We start from the raw sequence: 18,407 nt of genomic DNA on the forward strand, positions 1-18,407 counted from the left end.
GGTCCTACACGACTTTGGTCTGAAAAGGGTGCGAATTCAGCCATACAATCTGTATGGCTGAATTCGCATCGCACAGACATCGCATGTGATTTGCATAGCAGTGCGGTGCGAACCACATGCAATGTCTGACATCACTATAGTGTGAACCGGCACCAAAGCTCATGCCAAATGAGCAAATTTGTAAAAGTGATTTTCCCTACTATCCTTGCAATGATCTCAATGGTTTAACGTGTTAGTTCACATTTACCAATAGACTGCCTATACAGACAAGAGGTTTCTGTAGATAGAAACAAATTGTACAGCTCTGACTAAAGTTGAATAATGCCATAATAAAAAGAGGCCTAGTCATTACTACTCGCCTCCACCATCACAGGAGCGAGCTCCTTCTCCGATTCAAACCCCTTCACATGCCTTTCCTTATCCCTAATGCAGGAGCTTGGAGCTTAGCATTTCAGAGCTCACGCCTGTGATGCATAAGTAAAATAGCTATCTGTAATGTGCAGTAGCAACACAGTGGAATGCGTAAAAAGAAATTGGATTAAGTGGATATATATTGTTGCAGCTTGTATATATTTTTTGCACTGAATATTTAAAAACACTCAAAAACATCTTCTGTTTAAAGTTTATTACTATAAATCTCCTTCGCCCTTTCTCTATAAGTTAACCGCCTCCTTCCCAAGCCTATTCTGACACTTCGCTTCAACATGTAAAAATCAAATTTTTTTTGCTAGAAAGAACCCCCAAAAATTATATAGATATATATTTTTAGCAGAGACCCGACAGAATAAAATGGTGTGTGTTGCAATCTTTTTAGGTCACATGGTATTTGCGCAGCGTTTTTTTAACCGCAATTTTTTGGGGGGAAAAAACACATTCATTAATTAAAAAAAAAAAAAAAAAAAGTCAAGTTAGCCCAATTGTTTTGTATGTGAAAGATGATGATGTTATGCCAAGTAAATTTATACATAACATGTCACGCTTTAAAAATTGCGCCTGCCTGTGGAATAGCAGAAAACTAGGGCGCTTAAAATTCTCCATATGCCACGCTTTAAACACCTTCACAGGCTACCAGTTTAGAGCTGTACTGGAGGTCTGGTGCTAGAATTATTGCTCTTGCTCTGACATTCGCGATAATACCTCACATGTGTGGTGCGATCACCATTTACATATGCATTCGGGAGTATTGTATGCGTTCGGGCGTAAGCACGGTGGGACAGAGGAGCTTTCAATTTTTTTTTTTTTTTTTATATATACAATTTTTTCATTTATTTTTTTTTTTTGTACAAATTTTAATGTCATCACAAGGGAAGAACATCATCCCTTTTTACAGCATGGGCTGTGGCAGGTCCTCTTTATGGTCTATGAGACCCCAAAACTCTCCTCTGGCCCACCATGCAGCCAATCAGACACAGATTGGTCTGATCGGCTGCTTTCCTGGGCACTGGTGGCCAGGTAAACAAAGGGGTGGAACCAGAAGTGACTAATTATTCGTCGTTCTCGGTTTCCTGGGTTACAGAGTGAGGGTAGCGACATCAGTTCCTCTTTCTCTCTGTACAGGGCAGCCATTACCGCCAGCCGCATTGCTCCCGGCATCCGCGATGGGACTGGAGAGCCCTAGAGAGGCGGAGGTGGGTGAGCCCCCATTCTGCCACCCACAGAAGTGATCGAGTGGCTAATTAGCCACTCTGATCACTTCTGCATTGTAGAGAATTGCTGGCTTAAAACAATGATACCAGGATGACTGTAGGTACCGGCATTATCCTGGTAGAACCACAGAAACTCAACGTCCTTGGGTGGGAAGTGGTTAAATAGCACATCATACTTTTTAAGACGTAGGAATTATTATTTTATGGTTGCACAGAACTTGCCTTTGAACTGAATTGTGAAAGAATACCTCCCCACCAGGGAGGGCAGTGTATGAACTTATAAAGTCAAACTTTTTGTGGTGAGAGATCAGAACTCAGGTTTTACTGCAATCTGTGTTCCTGTTGAGGAAATTCACCCTCTCTAGTTGTCCTGTTTACCGTGATCATCGAAAGTGAAAGAATATCCCAAATTTGCATTGGCATCAGAAAACTAAGAGGAGAAATCTTCCAATAGGGCCACTAGTTCTGGAGACACAACAAGATTACCTCACTTCCTGTTTGGCTAGGGGACAGGAAGTGAAGTGAAATCTCCCCAATGGGACACATATGGCAAAAAAACAGGGGTTTATTATAACCCTCCTTATTTATACTTTGAAAAATATATACCAGCTGGGTATAAGCATTACTACATCTACCTAGAAATTACAAAGATTGAGGCCCTATTGAACATGTCATGCTTGAAGGAACAAGTGTGAATTTACCACATGCAGTCAGTCTATACAATATTGCAATGCCAAAACATAGGTTAAGAAACGGGTATGGCAATCACAGTTAGTAACTTAAAGCTTTTATTGAGAGCTCAGTCCATTTAACATTATGTAAGTATCCACTCATTTTAATATAATTCAGTGCTATAACAAACCACAACTTTACCAAAACTCTGGCATGCAATTTCAGTTGTGATTTAGCAATTTAGTTTACTAAGACAGTTAGGCAAATTGAATTGCAAAAGGACAATTGTTAAAAAGACACTTCAAAATCTGCAAATCATGGACAATACTGTGGTTGTTTTATCAGCACTTTACAATGATACTAGAATTGCTCAGGACATTCCCAGTTAGGCACCACAAACTGCAGACTATGCAAGGTTTTCTACTCACCAATTTAATGAACTGTATACAAAAAGTATCATAAAAGAACAGCATCAATACAATTATGCTGGCTTAAACAAACACTAGAATACTAACAAAATGTAACACCAACAACTGGTGATTTTACTTAGAAAAACATTACATACATTTTTTGAGTTACATTTTATTCATTTTATTATCTGGGTACTACAAACTCATTTGAAATCTAAAGGGAGTGCAAAATCGAATGTTTATTTTTTTCTTATAGTAACAATATTTATTTGAAGGCCAGTGGACTAAACTTGTGTGTGCTAATCATTTGCAAGCCAGAAAAAAAAAAATATATTTTAAAATATTGTATCCCTGGGCTCATGTGACCAGCCAAACTATCACTATCAATCTGCAAATAACCTAGTCAAAAAATCTTCTCTTTAGGAAATACAACTATCTGTAGACAGAATTAAAGTGGTTCTAATGGCTGAAGGTTTTTTAGTAAAAAAACCTTGTGTGTTCAGTAGCTCCCCCAAACACTTACCTGAGCTCCCTCCAGATCCAGCGATGTGCACAAGAGAATGGGTTCTCTGGGGACTCTCCCTCGTTGGCAGAGACACTCACAGCCAGTCAACCAATAAGCAGAAAGAGGCGGAGAGGTTGAGTCACGGCTTTGTGTCTGAATTGACATGCAGAGCAGTGGCTCGAGAGCGCACCTGCTTGGGTGCCCCCATTGCAAGCTGGTTGATCTGGGGGCACTCAACAGGGGGGAGGGAAAAGGAGCACCATTGGGGGACCAGAGGAGGTTTAGGGCTGCTCTGTGCAAAACCACTTCACAGAGATTGCAAGTATGACGAGTTTTTTGTTTTGGTTTTTTTTTTTTAATATGGCCTTTAATATCACTTTCAGGCAACTTTCACATGGAGCAGATCTGTTTGACTCAGCAGGGATCGCTCCGCTGATCAGGCAGATGACAGATCCGTCTCTGTCACAGTCCCGCTCTTCTCTATGGGAGATCGGATGAAAACGGACGAATTGTTTGTTTTCATCGGATCCCATCCAATCTGCCAGATGGATGCAAAACAGGACCACCCTCTGTCTGGATTTGGAATTGGATAGCAGCGGGTGCCAGCAGACACTGCCGCTCCATAGGGGTGAATGGATGGTTCATTCAGGTCCGCCTGAAAAACTGACAGGTGGACCTGATCAGACAGCCTTTGTGAAAGGGGCCAAAGGCTGAACTCAAACATTCTAGATAAAAGCAATTATAGGGACCTCATTTGGAGCATTTTTTTTCCTCTTCAAAAAGCATCTCATTAAAACACAGATACAGGATAATGTCCTTGCTTCTGGTGAAGTGGAAAATACATGATCCGGATTCAGGTTATATGTAAAACACGTGGTCACCAAGACTGATCTATAAAACTGCTTACACGCTTTTATTGTGGTATCAGCAAATCTAGAAGCTTTACAGCGTCCGGATGATCACAGAAATGCTCTCTATGAACTTCGTTTTGAACATTAGCTCTATCATTTTCTTTCGGTAAACAAAATAAGCGCCTGGCAACCTTACCTTTATTTCTCTTTGTTCTACAGATTTTTCCCATATTTGCTGGTCGTATGCTCCAATCTAAAAAGAAAAATGATTGGTAATTATGAAATAGCAAATGAACTTCAATTATAATAGAGTATGTGCATATTAATAAAATTCAACTATTTTAGTAATAATAATGGTCTCTTCAAAATTCAAACTTGTACAAGAAAATGGAATAAAAGAAAAAAAAAAAAAAAAAAAAGAACAAAAAACAAAGAAAACTTGCCTTGCCATACATACCTGATTGTTCTGAACTGATCAGGACCAACATACAGCCCCTATTATACAAGCCTATCACTATTCAGTGTCTGTCAGCTGATCTCTTTAACAAGTAGTTAAGTTGAAGCAGAAGTTCCACTCCTAACCCCCTGACATGCCACATTCAGCATGTAATTTTTTTTTTTTTTTTGGGGGGGGGGAGCAGGTGCCTAGTTTTGACAGGTACCTGCTCCCACTTCCACTTGGGCTGCCTAGGCAGCTTGAGCAGAAGTTTTCCTCTACCCCTCCTTCCCTGCAATCTTCTGGGACACGTCAGAGGTCCCAGAAGATTGCCTGGCCATTCAGGATGTGCAGGGCGATTTGTGCATGCGCAGTGCGCACCTGGCTGTGAAGCCACAAGCTGTCACAGCCAGGTGCCCACACTAGTGATGCCAAGAGGAGAGGGAGAGAAGCGAGGCTTCAGACAGCCGCATCGCTGGATCTTGGGACAAGTGAGGGTGTGATTATTAAACGTCAGCAGCTATACTTTATGTACGTAATAAACACAGAAACGTCTGGAACTCCGCCTTCCAAGGTTTTCTTTTCAACAGTAACAATTGATGTATTGTCATAAATATTCTACAGTATCACAAAATAGAAAGCAGCTTTCTATGGGAGCACTCACCGAGGAGGATGAGCTAGAAGAAGTGCCAGGTGAAACAAAGAAGAAGAGGATCAGTGCTGCTGTGAACAGAACAGGTAAGTAGAACGTGTATTTTAGTACAAAAAAAAAAAAAAAACACTTCTATTAGCAGGCTGCAGTTTTTCTCCCCCTTTTCTCTTCGCACAGGAGGATCAAGCAGCAGTGGAAGCCACTGACTCCTGCTGCGGTCAATAAAATCCTGTGCAGAAAGAGCAGGGGGTGGGGCCGAGCTGTGCTGTGTGTGTCTATGGATGCACGCAGACCGGCTTGGGAGCAAGCTTGCATGTGTGCCCCCATAGCAAGCAAAAAGGGTAATGATCTGGTTTCCATCCCTAAATATATATGTCAACACAAAGAAATTGGCCCGCGGGACTTTGTATGAGGTACGTGCTCAGTGGCTGGAAATGAATATCATGCACAATATATGAATAAAAATTGATTTTATTACATAATGTATAAAAACGACAACATATGCTCAATGGCACATATGATAGCTCAATGGCTTGAAATACATATGACATGTAACATGAGTAATGCAATAGGATATATTAACATTTTTGATTGACACCTTGGTGTAGCCTCTTGAATTAATGGCAGAAATGTTGTAATAGGATGACATCGCAGTAGAGTATATATTGTTTGTGATCTGACGCGTTTCGGGAGCAGTCTCCCTTCTTCAGAGATCAATGTAATCAAAATGTCACTACAAAGAAACAATGTTACAGGGTGCAAATAAGGATAAATTAAAATATGAAAAAGGTTTAGACAAAAATGATAAGAGCTGTGGGAGTACTGTATACTCACCGGTCAAAAAGGCTCAAATGGCAAAAGTGGACTCCTATAGAGCAGCGGTGCGTCATGTCTGACCCGGGAGCTGAAGGGTCCCAGAGTGCCGGCAAATACAGAGGGGGGCCCATGGCAGGGAAGTGTATGTGTAAGGAAAGGCCTTCCAAACCTGTTGTATATATATTTAAAAAAACAAAGTAGTGAAGATGTGGCATATGTGCTCACAGTGGTAATACACTGGTATAATTTGTACCAGGTGGGAAGGGCTGGTGTGATGTTTGTATGGGATACCGGAAGGGGTGTGAGGAGAGTGAAAGGGGGAATGAAGAGAGGAGGGGAAAAGAGAAGGGAAGGAAAGGAGGGAATGAGGAGGGGGGGGGGGGAAGAGGAACAGCGGGGAGGAAAGGGCAGAGGAAAAAGGAGGGGGGGAGCACCCAGAAACCAAGACATAGTGCAGAGAAACCGTGTGTGATAGAACGTGGTGTGCAGGGTGAAAAAGTGAGAAATGGATGTGTGTTAGTCTGGGGGAAATGAGTGTGGGAAAGGGGGGGGGGGGGGGGAGTTTGTGTGAGGGGGAAGGGTGGAACAATCCCAGTGACTAACCTGACAGGATCCTCCGCAGCCGGCAGCAAAAGAGGGACCCTAACGTCATGCAGCGGGTGAAGGCAGATCGAACAGAGCTGAAGCTTCTGTGATCTTGTAATGGAGAGGCATGCTAAAAAGCGGGCCTCCCCGCCCCGCAGATGTAACAGCACGTAATGGCGCGGGTACGTCAGTGATAGCACTGACGCACAGCGCTAGAGGTGCGGCATGACGTCGATGTACAGGTGGACCCGCTCGTCCCAATCATAGGGCAGGGGCGGGGACAGCCAGGAAGGGGGGGAGAAGGAAGCAAGAGGCTTCCAATGGGGGCACACACATCTATGTGGGCATACAAAAAAAAAAAAAGGAGAAGCCAAGAGCTTCAGCAAGTGACCCCAGAAGAGAAGGTTCGGGGCCGCTCTGTCCAATACTATTGCACACAGCAGGTAAGTAAAAACCTTGTTTTTATTTTTTAAAAAAAATACATTTTTGACTTTACAACCACTGTAAGATTTTATCCTGCAGACTATATAGCTTAGTCACTGGAATAACAGAAAAGAGAGGGCAATTTCTGAGAGCATCAGAAAATGAGCTGCTGCTTCACGTGTGTACATGCAAGCATATGGAGGGAGTGTGTTTTTTTGCCACGGTTATTGCCACCTGTGATCCAGGGGCCTGGGAAGCTTATCCACAAGGAGTTTTGACCATTTTTTTCAAATTTGTACAAAACCTGCACAATTAAAAGAGAAACAGAGCGGATTCCACAGAGTGGGTGATAGACATAGACAACCGTCAAGCAGTACAGTCGCGAAGGCGGCTATGTTCTGTGCAACCATGATCGAGTAGAGAGATGACATCTCTCACTGCACGCCCTCACTCTGGGATCCAGCCAATGTGCATATGCACAGAAGCCTCCTTCTCAGCTTTCACTGTTGCCTGCCACCAATTTTACATTTTAAAAGAGACAAGCTACATTTGGTATTTTTTGGTGACAGGCAACATTGGGAAGCTTCAGCTAGCGGCAGGATAGTGACAATCCGCATCTGGTGGCAGGCAACATGGCAAGTGACAATCTGTGTCTGGTGGCAGGCGACTTGACAAGTGACAATCTGTGTCTGATGGCAGGCGACGTAAGTGATAATCCGCATCAGATGGCAGGGACGTGGCAAGTGGCAATATGCACCTGGTGGCACGCGACGTGGCAAGTGAAAAGCTGCATCTGAAGGCAGGTGACATGACAATCTGCATCTGATGGCAGGTGAAGTGGCAAGTGACAAGCTGCATTTGGTGGCTGGTGACATTGGCAAGTGACAAGCTGCATCTGGTGGCTGGTGACATTGGCAAGTGACAAGCTGCATGTGGTGGCAGGCAACATGGCAAGTGACAAGCTGCATGTGGTGGGAGGCAACGGTGGCAAGGGACATGCTCAGGATTCCCACTGATTCTGCATTATGGTGAAATGAACTATTTCACTGTATATTACAATGTATTAATAGAAGTAATGTGCTTCAATCATCCCATATCTACCATGGTGTCGTGATGATTGAAGCGCCAACACCAGCCATTGTCCCAGAAAATTGCCCGCGAAAACCTGAATATTTTCCTTGAGCATTACACAAAATCTAGGAGCAGTTCCATTTTGCTGTCCAATAAATACCATTCTGCTAAGATAATTCTGGTACTTGGGAGTGTTTCTAAACTGCAAAATGAATGCAGTAAAACATTAGCAATGAAACCCAATAAACTCTTGCTTGAGAATCAACTTTATAAAGAAAGCATTAGACTATAAAAAAAAAAATCAATATATTTAAGCAATTGCTTTCTTTTTATTTGGTTTTATAAAAGATAATCTAACATATACTTATCAGAAAACAAACATGAACTTAAGATAACAAAGTTCGAATGTCAATGAATATTCCTAAACCTTTGCAACAGCAGTGGAAACAATCAATCTTTCATGAAGCATGTCTTTCCCATCTTAGTTAGCTTTGTAAATAAGCCTTTACGTTCCGATATGTTAACTCTTTCAGCGGCTGAAACAAATATTTGTGGTCATTACCAAAGACGGAATCTGCATAGGCATCCATCTCATCAGTATCTGTGCACATCTTTATTTAAGAAGCATATATGCCAAGATGTACTACAAATCCTTTAGTTTTCATTTAGTTTTTACAAGTAGAAATGTAGATGAAGAAGCCTACCAGTAAGATACAAGCAATGAAAACACACACTGTCATACAACAAAACAAAATATAGACCACCTAAGCCATTAGGCATTTTCTTCTTGGAAAGGACCACCTAAAAGGGATTGGCAAGTATTCTAAACTGAACTAGGAAAAAAAAAAAAAAGTTTTCCGAGGTCATGGTAGAACAAATAGTAGTAAATATGGAGAAAGCAGTGTGGTGATAAAGACATTTTACAAGTCTGCAAGGAGGAAAAAATAAACAGGTTGGCCGGAGGAGGATAAAAAGTTAAAAGGGATACCGTACACAGAGGGGAGGAAAGGGTAGAAGATAGTCATAGAAGAAGACGGAGTGCTGCAATATTCACTAGGTGAGGCACCTTTAGGTAGAATAATGAATTAAATATGGGGGCAGTTTCCTACTCGCATAGGTTAATTTTACCATCGGTATTAAAAATCGATAGTGACACACTATGAGGCCACAGTAGGGGCTGAGGTGACTTCCACTTTTAAAGGATCACTCTGCAGGCATAAAGAGTAGCAAAAAAGATAAACAGTTTAAAATAATAACCTAAGTCCACCCCGTCCAAGATACCAAACAGGACTTAGTTGGAGTTCAAACAGACGGTCGAATCACACAACCTGTTAAGGTCAGCCATCACCTCCACCTAGAAAGGTCTAAGGGAGGGGCATGTCTATATCATATTACAGAAAGGAGCCAACAGAGGAGGGCCAACATGTAAAGGAAGTATCGGTTGAATGAAAAATAGCTACCAACTTCCCATTTTTGTTAGGTTAGTAGCATAAGTTAGGGAGAGCCTCAGGTATAAAGTGGGTAATGGTTTACCCAACATACTTAAGGTGAGCAGCTGCTTGATAGGGTCAGACTTCTAAATACCAGGGGCTAAGAATTGCATCTGGACTGCATATCTCAACTGCCAGTACCTACTAGGAAGATCATACTTGGCTTTGAGGTCAGAGAATCCCATCAGTCTTCCATCTCATATAAAATGCTTCAGACTGACTACTCCACAAACCACCCACAGCCCCGGGTCTGGGATACTACGTGGATGGAAGAGAGAGGGATTACCTCACAGGGGTATGTGTGGCACGAAGGTCAAAGGAGAACAATATATGGGCCTCACATTATGCCAGACTACAAGGGTAGTCCTCATTGGGCTGGGGACCACCAAACTAGATATAAGGCCACTAAAAGACTAAGTTACTTCGAGTACCATATGATCGTAAGAGGGCAGCCTCCACGGTAAGTGATGGGTTGTTTCTAGGACTGTTGTCAGTACTGCTGCCCAAAAGTACAGCTGAAAATATGGAACGGGCAGGTACCCTTGTAACAGGGGAAATTGTAATGTCAACTTAGGAAGAGGAGTTATTTTCCCAGCCCACACAAGAAAGGTTCCGCCATCTCCAGACATCAGTGAGACAGGAAGCCTTAGCCCTGGCCATAAGATCAGAGGATATACTACAGTCACCCAAAATCAAGATATGGTTAGTAGAGTAGGCTGTCAGGCGTGCCACAATATTATGGAACAGCTGAATCGAAAAAGTAAGGCGGTGAAGGCACAAAACAAAACAAAGAGTCTACAATGGCATGAGTAGTAACATGTCTATGTTCCGAGTCCAACGCCAGGTGCAGCAACCGAAAAGAGAATTCTGTACCAGGAGACTCATTCCTCTAGAGTAATTGAAATTAATGGAGTGATAGTGGTGTCCCACCCCCAGGGTTTTTTCAAGCAAAAAAAACCTTACTACCGATCAGGTAGGTTTCTTGCAGGATACAAATCCGGGGACAGTAATTTTTAAGGATTTTACTGTTAAGGAACGTTTAACAGGCGAATTCCAACCTCCATGAGGCTATCTCCATGAGGCGCCGATATAGTACAAGAGGACATAACAGAGATGCGTAATTGGTACGTGTAACAGAAAATGACCAGGGGTTGAACCTGGACAGAATATACAGACAGGATATACAGTATACAGTGCCTTGCGAAAGTATTCGGCCCCCTTGAACTTTGCGACCTTTTGCCACATTTCAGGCTTCAAACATAAAGATATAAAACTGTAATTTTTTGTGAAGAATCAACAAGTGGGACACAATCATGAAATGGAACAAAATTTATTGGATATTTCAAACTTTGTTAACAAATAAGAAACTGAAAAATTGGGCGTGCAAAATTATTCAGCCCATTTACTTTCAGTGCAGCAAACTCTCTCCAGAAGTTCAGTGAGGATCTCTGAATGATCCAATGTTGACCTAAATGACTAATAATGATAAATAGAATCCACCTGTGTGTAATCAAGTCTCTGTATAAATGCACCTGCACTGTGATAGTCTCAGAGGTCCGTTTAAAGCGCAGAGAGCATCATGAAGAACAAGGAACACACCAGGCAGGTCCGAGATACTGTTGGAGAAGTTTAAAGCCAGGTTTGGATACAAAAAGATTTCCCAAGCTTTAAACATCCCAAGGAGCACTGTGCAAGTGATAATATTGAAATGGGAGTATCAGACCACTGCAAATCTATGAAGACCTGGCCGTCCCTCTATTTCAGCTCATACATGGAGAAGACTGATCAGAGATGCAGTCAAGAGGCCCATGATCACTCTGGATGAACTGCAGAGATCTACAGCTGAGGTGGGAGACTCTGTCCGTAGGACAACAATCAGTTGTATAATGCACAAATCTGGCCTTTATGGAAGAGTGGCAAGTAGAAAGCCATTTCTTAAAGATATCCATAAAAAGTGTAGTTTAATGTTTGCCACAAGCCACCTGGGAGACGCACCAAACATGTGGAAGAAGATGCTCTGGTCAGATGAAACCAAAATCGAACATTTTGGCAAAAATGCAAAACGGTATGTTTGGCGTAAAAGCAACACAGCTCATCACCCTGAACACACCATCCCCACTGTCAAACATGGTGGTAGCAGCATCATGGTTTGGGCCTGCTTTTCTTCAGCAGGGACAGGGAAGATGGTTAAAATTGATGGGAAGATGGATGGAGCCAAATACAGGACCATTCTGGAAGAAAACCTGATGGGAGTCTGCAAAAGACCTGAGACTGGGACGGAGATTTGTCTTCCAACAAGACAATGATCCAAAACATAAAGCAAAATCCACAATGGAATGGTTCACAAATAAACATATCCAGGTGTTAGAATGGCCAAGTCAAAGTCCAGACCTGAATCCAATCGAGAATCTGTGGAAAGAACTGAAAACTGCTGTTCACAAACGCTCTCCATCCATCCTCACTTGGCTCGAGCTGTTTTGCAAGGCGGAATGGGCAAAAATTTCAGTCTCTCGATGTGCAAAACTGATAGAGACATACCCCAAGCGACTTACAGCTGTAATCACAGCAAAAGATGGCGCTACAAAGTATTAACTTAAGGGGGCTGAATAAATTTTGCACGCCCAATTTTTCAATTTTTTATTTGTTAAAAAAGTTTGAAATATCCAATAAATTTCGTTCCACTGCATGATTGTGTCCCACTTGTTGTTGATTCTTCACAAAAAATACAGTTTTATATCTTTATGTTTGAAGCCTGAAATGTGGCAAAAGTTCGCAAAGTTCAAGGGGGCCGAATACTTTCGCAAGGCACTGTACACCTCAACATATTGCCCTAGGTCACAAAAGCAAGGTGGGATATACAACAGAAAAGAAAATATGCTGCATTAGAAGGCCGAACAGAAACCATAACAAAAAACGCAAACCCCCCCCACCAAAACATTGGGAAGCCTGAGACACAACCTTTAACTAAAAAGCATGGAAGTCCAAAAACACTTAAAGCGTAACTGCACTTTTATTGAGAAAAAAACATTTCCCTCTGGGTGGTCTATGTACATTACAAGGATTTTAACAAACTTTGTTGCAGATTCGGCGCCTCTGTGCTGAGTGGGTCAAATGGGAGTGGTTTCATAATTATCTGTCAGCTATGGCAGCTGCAGGGCTCTATCGAGGAAAGCTGCTGTGCCTGCATCCCTTTAGACGTGTTCCTATTGGGAGTATCTCACCAAATAAATGGATTTTTGTAAGATCTTACCGTAAAATCCTTTTCTCTTAAGCTCATTGACAGACGTAGTCTTCTTGATTCTCAAGAGCTGGGTTATGTTGTCTCCGCAGGAGTAGGACTAGGCAGAAAGACAAAATGTTCTGGCTCCACCTTAGGGGCAGTCCCTGAGGGTATATCCTCCCTCTCTCTGCTACAGGGAATCAGTTCTGTTCTAAAGCAGTAACAGAGAATTTAACCCAACCCAAATCAATGATAGAGGGGCGGGTACTACGTCTGTCAATGAGCTTAAGAGAAAAGGATTTTACGGTAAGATCTTACAAAAATCCATTTTTCTCTATCGCTCATTGACAGACGTAGTCTTCTTGATTCTCAAGAGCTGGGACATCCAGAAGCAGTGCCACAAATGAGGGGTGGGATTGACAAAAATCAAAATCCAATCTAGAAGGCCCAACCGGTGCCAAACTAGAAGTTTTAAAGGCTCATTATAAACAAAGAATGAGACACAAAAGAAAAATTTCCAACGGAAAAAACCCTCGAGGCAGACCACTGGTCTCCTCAAATGGCGGCCTGCAAAACCTTGCGGCCAAACACGGCATCAGATGATGCCATTACATCAACTTTATAATGTTTTGTAAAGGTATGCACCGACGACCAGGTAGCCGCCTTGCACACCTGGACCACTGACGCCTGATGGCGAAAGGCCCATGACGCACTAAGTGCCCGAGTGGAGTGCGCCTTAACAGGGAACGGGGGCTCCCGACCCTTAATAGAATAAGCCTGTACCACCGTCTGTCTGATCCATTTGGAAATGGTCGCGGCAGATGCAGGCAACCCCTTTTTGGGTCCATCCGGGATCACAAAAAGTGAATCCGTCTTGCGAAACGAGTCTGTCGTTTTTAAGTATACCCTGATCGCCCGGACCACATCCAAGGAGTGTAAAGCAAACTCCCGAGGATGACTGGGCTTAGGACACAGGGAAGGTAATACAATTTCTTCATTCAGATGAAATTCTGAAACCACTTTTGGTAGGAACTAGACAGAAAAAAACTGATTCCCTGTAGCAGAGAGAGGGAGGATATACCCTCAGGGACTGCCCCTAAGGTGGAGCCAGAACGTTTTGTTTTTCTGCCTAGTCCTACTCCTGCGGAGACAACATAACCCAGCTCTTGAGAATCAAGAAGACTACGTCTGTCAATGAGCGATAGAGAAATTACATTTTTGTTGCAGGGGATGCCAGAAATCTGACTTGTATCTTTGGCAGACTTCTGGGAAAATTGATGAGCCATTGGCAGACTTCTGGGAAAATTGGTGAGCCAATCACACAAGAAGGGAATTATGTTTCTGGGGGTGGTCAGTACACATTCTGTGTACAGAGCAGCTCCAGGTAGCCATATTGTATTGTATTTTCAGGAAATTACAACAGCTGCAGATTGAAAAGGAAAGGTCATTTTTAACCACTTGCCTACAGTGCACTTTCACCCCCTTTCTGCCAAGGCCAATTTTCAGCTTTCAGCGCGGTCACACTTTGAATGAAAATTGCACGGTAATGCTACACTGTACACATTTGAAATTTTTATAATGTTTTTTTCACACAAAATAGAGCTTTCTTTTGGTGGTATTTAATCACCTCTGGGGTTTTTATTTCTTACACTAAAAAAAGAAAAAAAAAAAAAAAAAAAAAGACAGAAAATTAAAAAAAAAGAAAAAGTTCTTATTTTCTGTGAGTAAAATAAATAATTTTTCTCCTTCACTGATGTGCGCTGATGAGGCGGCACTGATGAGGTGGCACCGATGAGGAGGTACTAATATGCCCCACTGATGAGCACTGAGAGGCAGCACTGATGGGCACTGACTGGTGGCACTGATGGGCAGCATCAGTGCCCACAATCAGTGCCCATAGTGCTGCCAGTCAGTGCCCATCAGTGCCTAGATGAGCAGGTGCTGATGGGCACTGACTGGCAGCACTATGGGCTCTGATTGTGTGCACTGATGGCAGGCACTGTGGGCACTGATGGTGGGCAGTAATTGGCAGTTTATTTACATTTTGTGTTATCAGGGCACTGATGATCAGTGCCCTGATTACTTGTACTTGTCTCCCCTTGTACTTGTCATATGACGGCGTCCCAGAACAATAGCTACACTGCTCCGCTGTCATTTGACGGCGGGCGGGTAGCAAGTGGTTAAGAACATTCAATTACAATATGATTTGTGTCACAATTGTATACGCTATATTGTTTTTTCTTTGTTTGCTATTTTTTTTCCCAACAAAAGTGGAGTTAGCCTTTAAGGCAATGTAGGGCCCAGAACAGCCGGATGAAAGTATAGTGCAATCACCGAGCAGTGGCTGGGGGTTCAAACTTGGGAGAGGGGGAGGGCGGGACTTTGAATGAGGAGCACGGTGGGATTTGCTGCGCGCCTCCATCCCTAATTCAATTAAAAAAAAGGTTGGGACTTTGTGTAAGAGACATGACTGTACAAGGCTGACAGGACAAAAATACCACATTTATTTGTACATGCAAAAAATATGTAAACATGATATATGGAGTACAAACAGAATACATAATTGTGTAAGACTGGAATGGTAAAAAATAATCAATCAGCCCCGAACCAGGTTAAAAAAAAAACATCATAGCAATTTGACAATAGTAAAAAGATAATGGAGTAAAAACGTAACATCCATAAACTTGGTTTTATCAACAAAACATAGGTAATTTAGCTGTAACAGAATACTGCAGCCTCAGAATACTGCAGCCTCGTCCTGCAACAATTCCATGGAGAAGTAAGTCTACCTGTGCCGAAATCGGAAAAGGGCCAGGATACCAAATACATCAAGGAGCAAATGTAGCACATGGATAGTCAACGCTTTAGCTAGGCAGCTAGCATCAGGCAAGAATCTTGCAAGCCTCCATATAGTCCATCAACTACACTATTAGGCAATAGTCAAGGTAAAGGAAAACAAACAGCATTACTTGTGTAAAGTGTCTACCAAGGCCGTTTCATCCCCTGGCAAGGTGAATAAGCAAACCATCCCGCCATCTTGAACATTTGTACTTGAACCCCTTTCTCCCTCAATTTGGCTCAGATGTTATTGCAAGATTTACTCAATCTCTAGGTTCCGGGAGGAGGAGTAGTTTCCTGTTACCATATACAAGGTCCCACTGGAAGCAGGCTTAACGAAGGATCAAATCACAGTCTTTAAAGAAGCAATTTACAGAACACTTAACAGTAAAGCACGGAGAGAACGTGGCATTGGAAAGCAGTTGCTTCAACATATGCTCAGTAAAGGAAGCGGGATCCAAACCCTCTGCAAATTCTGGGAGGACCAGTATACACCGATTATTTCTGCATTGGCAGTTCTCTGCATCTTCAGATAGTGACTCTAAATAACAGACTTTGGCTTTGAGAATATGGAGGTCAGCAGCATGGTTTCTCTTTTGGGTCTTTCACTGAAGAGACCCGCTGCTAGACTCCGGTAATGCGGTCATGGAAAGAGTCCAAGTCCCTTATGATCAGACATATGTGTCAGACTGGAGGTGGTCTGACTGTTAAAGAGTGATTTGACATGTGGAGATGGCAGCCATGATTGTTGTAAAGTTAGCAGAGTCCAGGTGTTGCTGATCAGGCACATCCATCTGCGTAGCCATTTGCACAGTAGTAATGGAGCTACCGGAGGTCCTCCCCTCCAATCCTAAGGGCCCAATATCTGCTCCCATCCACTTTATAGAACTTTGTGAAAATGTGCAACGACAAGCAGGTGGCCGCCTTGCAAACCTGTGTCACCAACGCCTGATGACGGGAAGCCCAGGAGGCACTGAGCGCCTAAGCAGAGTTCGCCTTGATAGGGAAAGGAGGAACCTGACCCCTGATGTTATAAGCCTGAATCATGTTCTGTCTGATCCATCTAGGAATGGTAACAGAGAAAGGTATCACCTACCTCCAGAGCTACCAGGACATTTCTTGTGCCCCCTTGGTGGTTGAGATAAGCCACAGCTGTGGCATTGTCTGATTGAATGCGCACTGGACATCCTTGGAGATGATCCGCCCAATGTTCAAGGCACAGCCTGATCACTCAGAGCTCCAGGATTTTGATTGGTAGTCTGGACTCTCCCAGGGTTCAGACCCCCTGAGCAGAGTTTGTCGCGAACGCCTCCCCACCCCGACAGGCTGGCATCCGTGGTGACCACCGTCCGATACAAGGGGAGGAAGGATTTGCCCTGCCGAAGCGCAAGAGAACGAAGCCACCACATCAGAGACCCTTTTGCACCCTGGCTCAGCTGGATTTGGTTGTCCAGAGACTGTAGAGTCTTGTCCCATTTGATTAGAATCTCCCTTGTAGGGACCTCGTAAGGAACCGTGCAAACGGGACTGCCTCGAAGGTAGACACCATCAGGCCCAGCACTCGCATGCAAGTCCGGAGGAATGACCATCTGCTGGACAGCAGGAGGCGAATTGCAGCCTGCAGTTTCTCCAGAGGAAGGAGTACTCTGGCTAGGGCTGAGTCCAGACTTGGTTCCTTCCATGGAGCTAGACCATCAAGGTCTAAGGCAGACTTCTAAAGATTCAGAATCCAGCCGAACTTTCTCCAGGTTTTCCTCCAGCGCCGTAGGAGACACTGCACACAGAAGAAGGTCATCCAAGTAGCCCAGGACTGCAATCCCCTGCTGATGTAACAATGCTAGCACCCGGGCCAACACTTTCGTGAAGACCTGAGGAGCGGAGGCGAGACCAAAGGTTAAAAACGCCACAAACTGATAGTGCTCCTCTTTCGCAGCAAAGCAGAGGAAGTGCTGGTGACCGACACATATTGGAACGTGAAGGTAAGCGTCCTTGATGTTGATGGAGGCAAGAAAATCCCCCTGATGCAGGGAAGCCACCATCATGCGAACAGACTTCATTCTCAACTTCTGCACCTGCACAAGCAGGTCAGCACCTTGAGGTCCAGAATCGGATGCACTTTTCCCTCCTTTCTGGGCACCGTGAACAGGTTGGAATAGAACCCATGAAACCTGTCCTGCTGAGGAACTGGCATATTACCTCCTTGGGCAAGAAGATCTTGCAACGCCCCCTTGAGATCCTTTAAACGATTGGGAGACAGACGGAGATTTGATGGAAAGAACCTGTCCACAGGGCGAGATCGAAACTCGATCTTGTACCCTGAAGGAATCAGTTCGTGAACCCACCTGTCCCAAATTTGGGACAACCAGGGTTTCCGAAAGTAAAGCAGACGTCCCCCCACCCCTGAAACGGGTGAGGGCGTCACTTTAGGCGGAGAAGGACTGGGCCGCCACACCGGACTGAACGGCCTTGGGCTTTCTGGACCATGGCTTCTTGTGACCGCCTGAGGCCTTGAAGGACTTATCCTTCTCCTGTGCCCCTGAGGCACAAAAGGACCCATGATGAGCCTTGAAGGAAGGTCCCCGCCTAGTGCAGGGTGATTTTCCCTTAGAGTTTTGGGGCAAAAGGGTACTCCTAGCATCTGTAAGACCCTTGATCAACTCATCTAAGGTATCCCCAAAAAGTTTGATTACCCAAATAAGGGACATCAGACACAGTCTTCGTAGACGCGTGGTCAGCCGACCAACTTTTCAGCCAAATAATGCAGGGGATTGCGACCCCAACCGTGCGACCAA

The 18,407-nt window shown here is 43.7% G+C and overlaps 1 protein-coding gene across 2 annotated transcripts in view; it reads right to left on the minus strand.

The window, feature by feature from the left end:
* PHTF2 (putative homeodomain transcription factor 2) overlaps positions 1 to 18,407 on the minus strand; it is a 254,818-nt gene that overhangs the window by 133,645 nt on the left and 102,766 nt on the right. For both annotated transcript variants that reach the window (XM_082255148.1, XM_082255147.1), the window contains exon 3: positions 4,281 to 4,337. In XM_082255148.1, the coding sequence (XP_082111274.1) occupies positions 4,281 to 4,337 (57 nt within the window). The remainder of the gene's footprint in view (positions 1 to 4,280; positions 4,338 to 18,407) is intronic.

The sequence above is a fragment of the Pelophylax lessonae genome (assembly GCF_965119305.1).
Source record: "Pelophylax lessonae genome assembly, chromosome: 4".
NCBI classification, from domain to species: domain Eukaryota; kingdom Metazoa; phylum Chordata; class Amphibia; order Anura; family Ranidae; genus Pelophylax; species Pelophylax lessonae.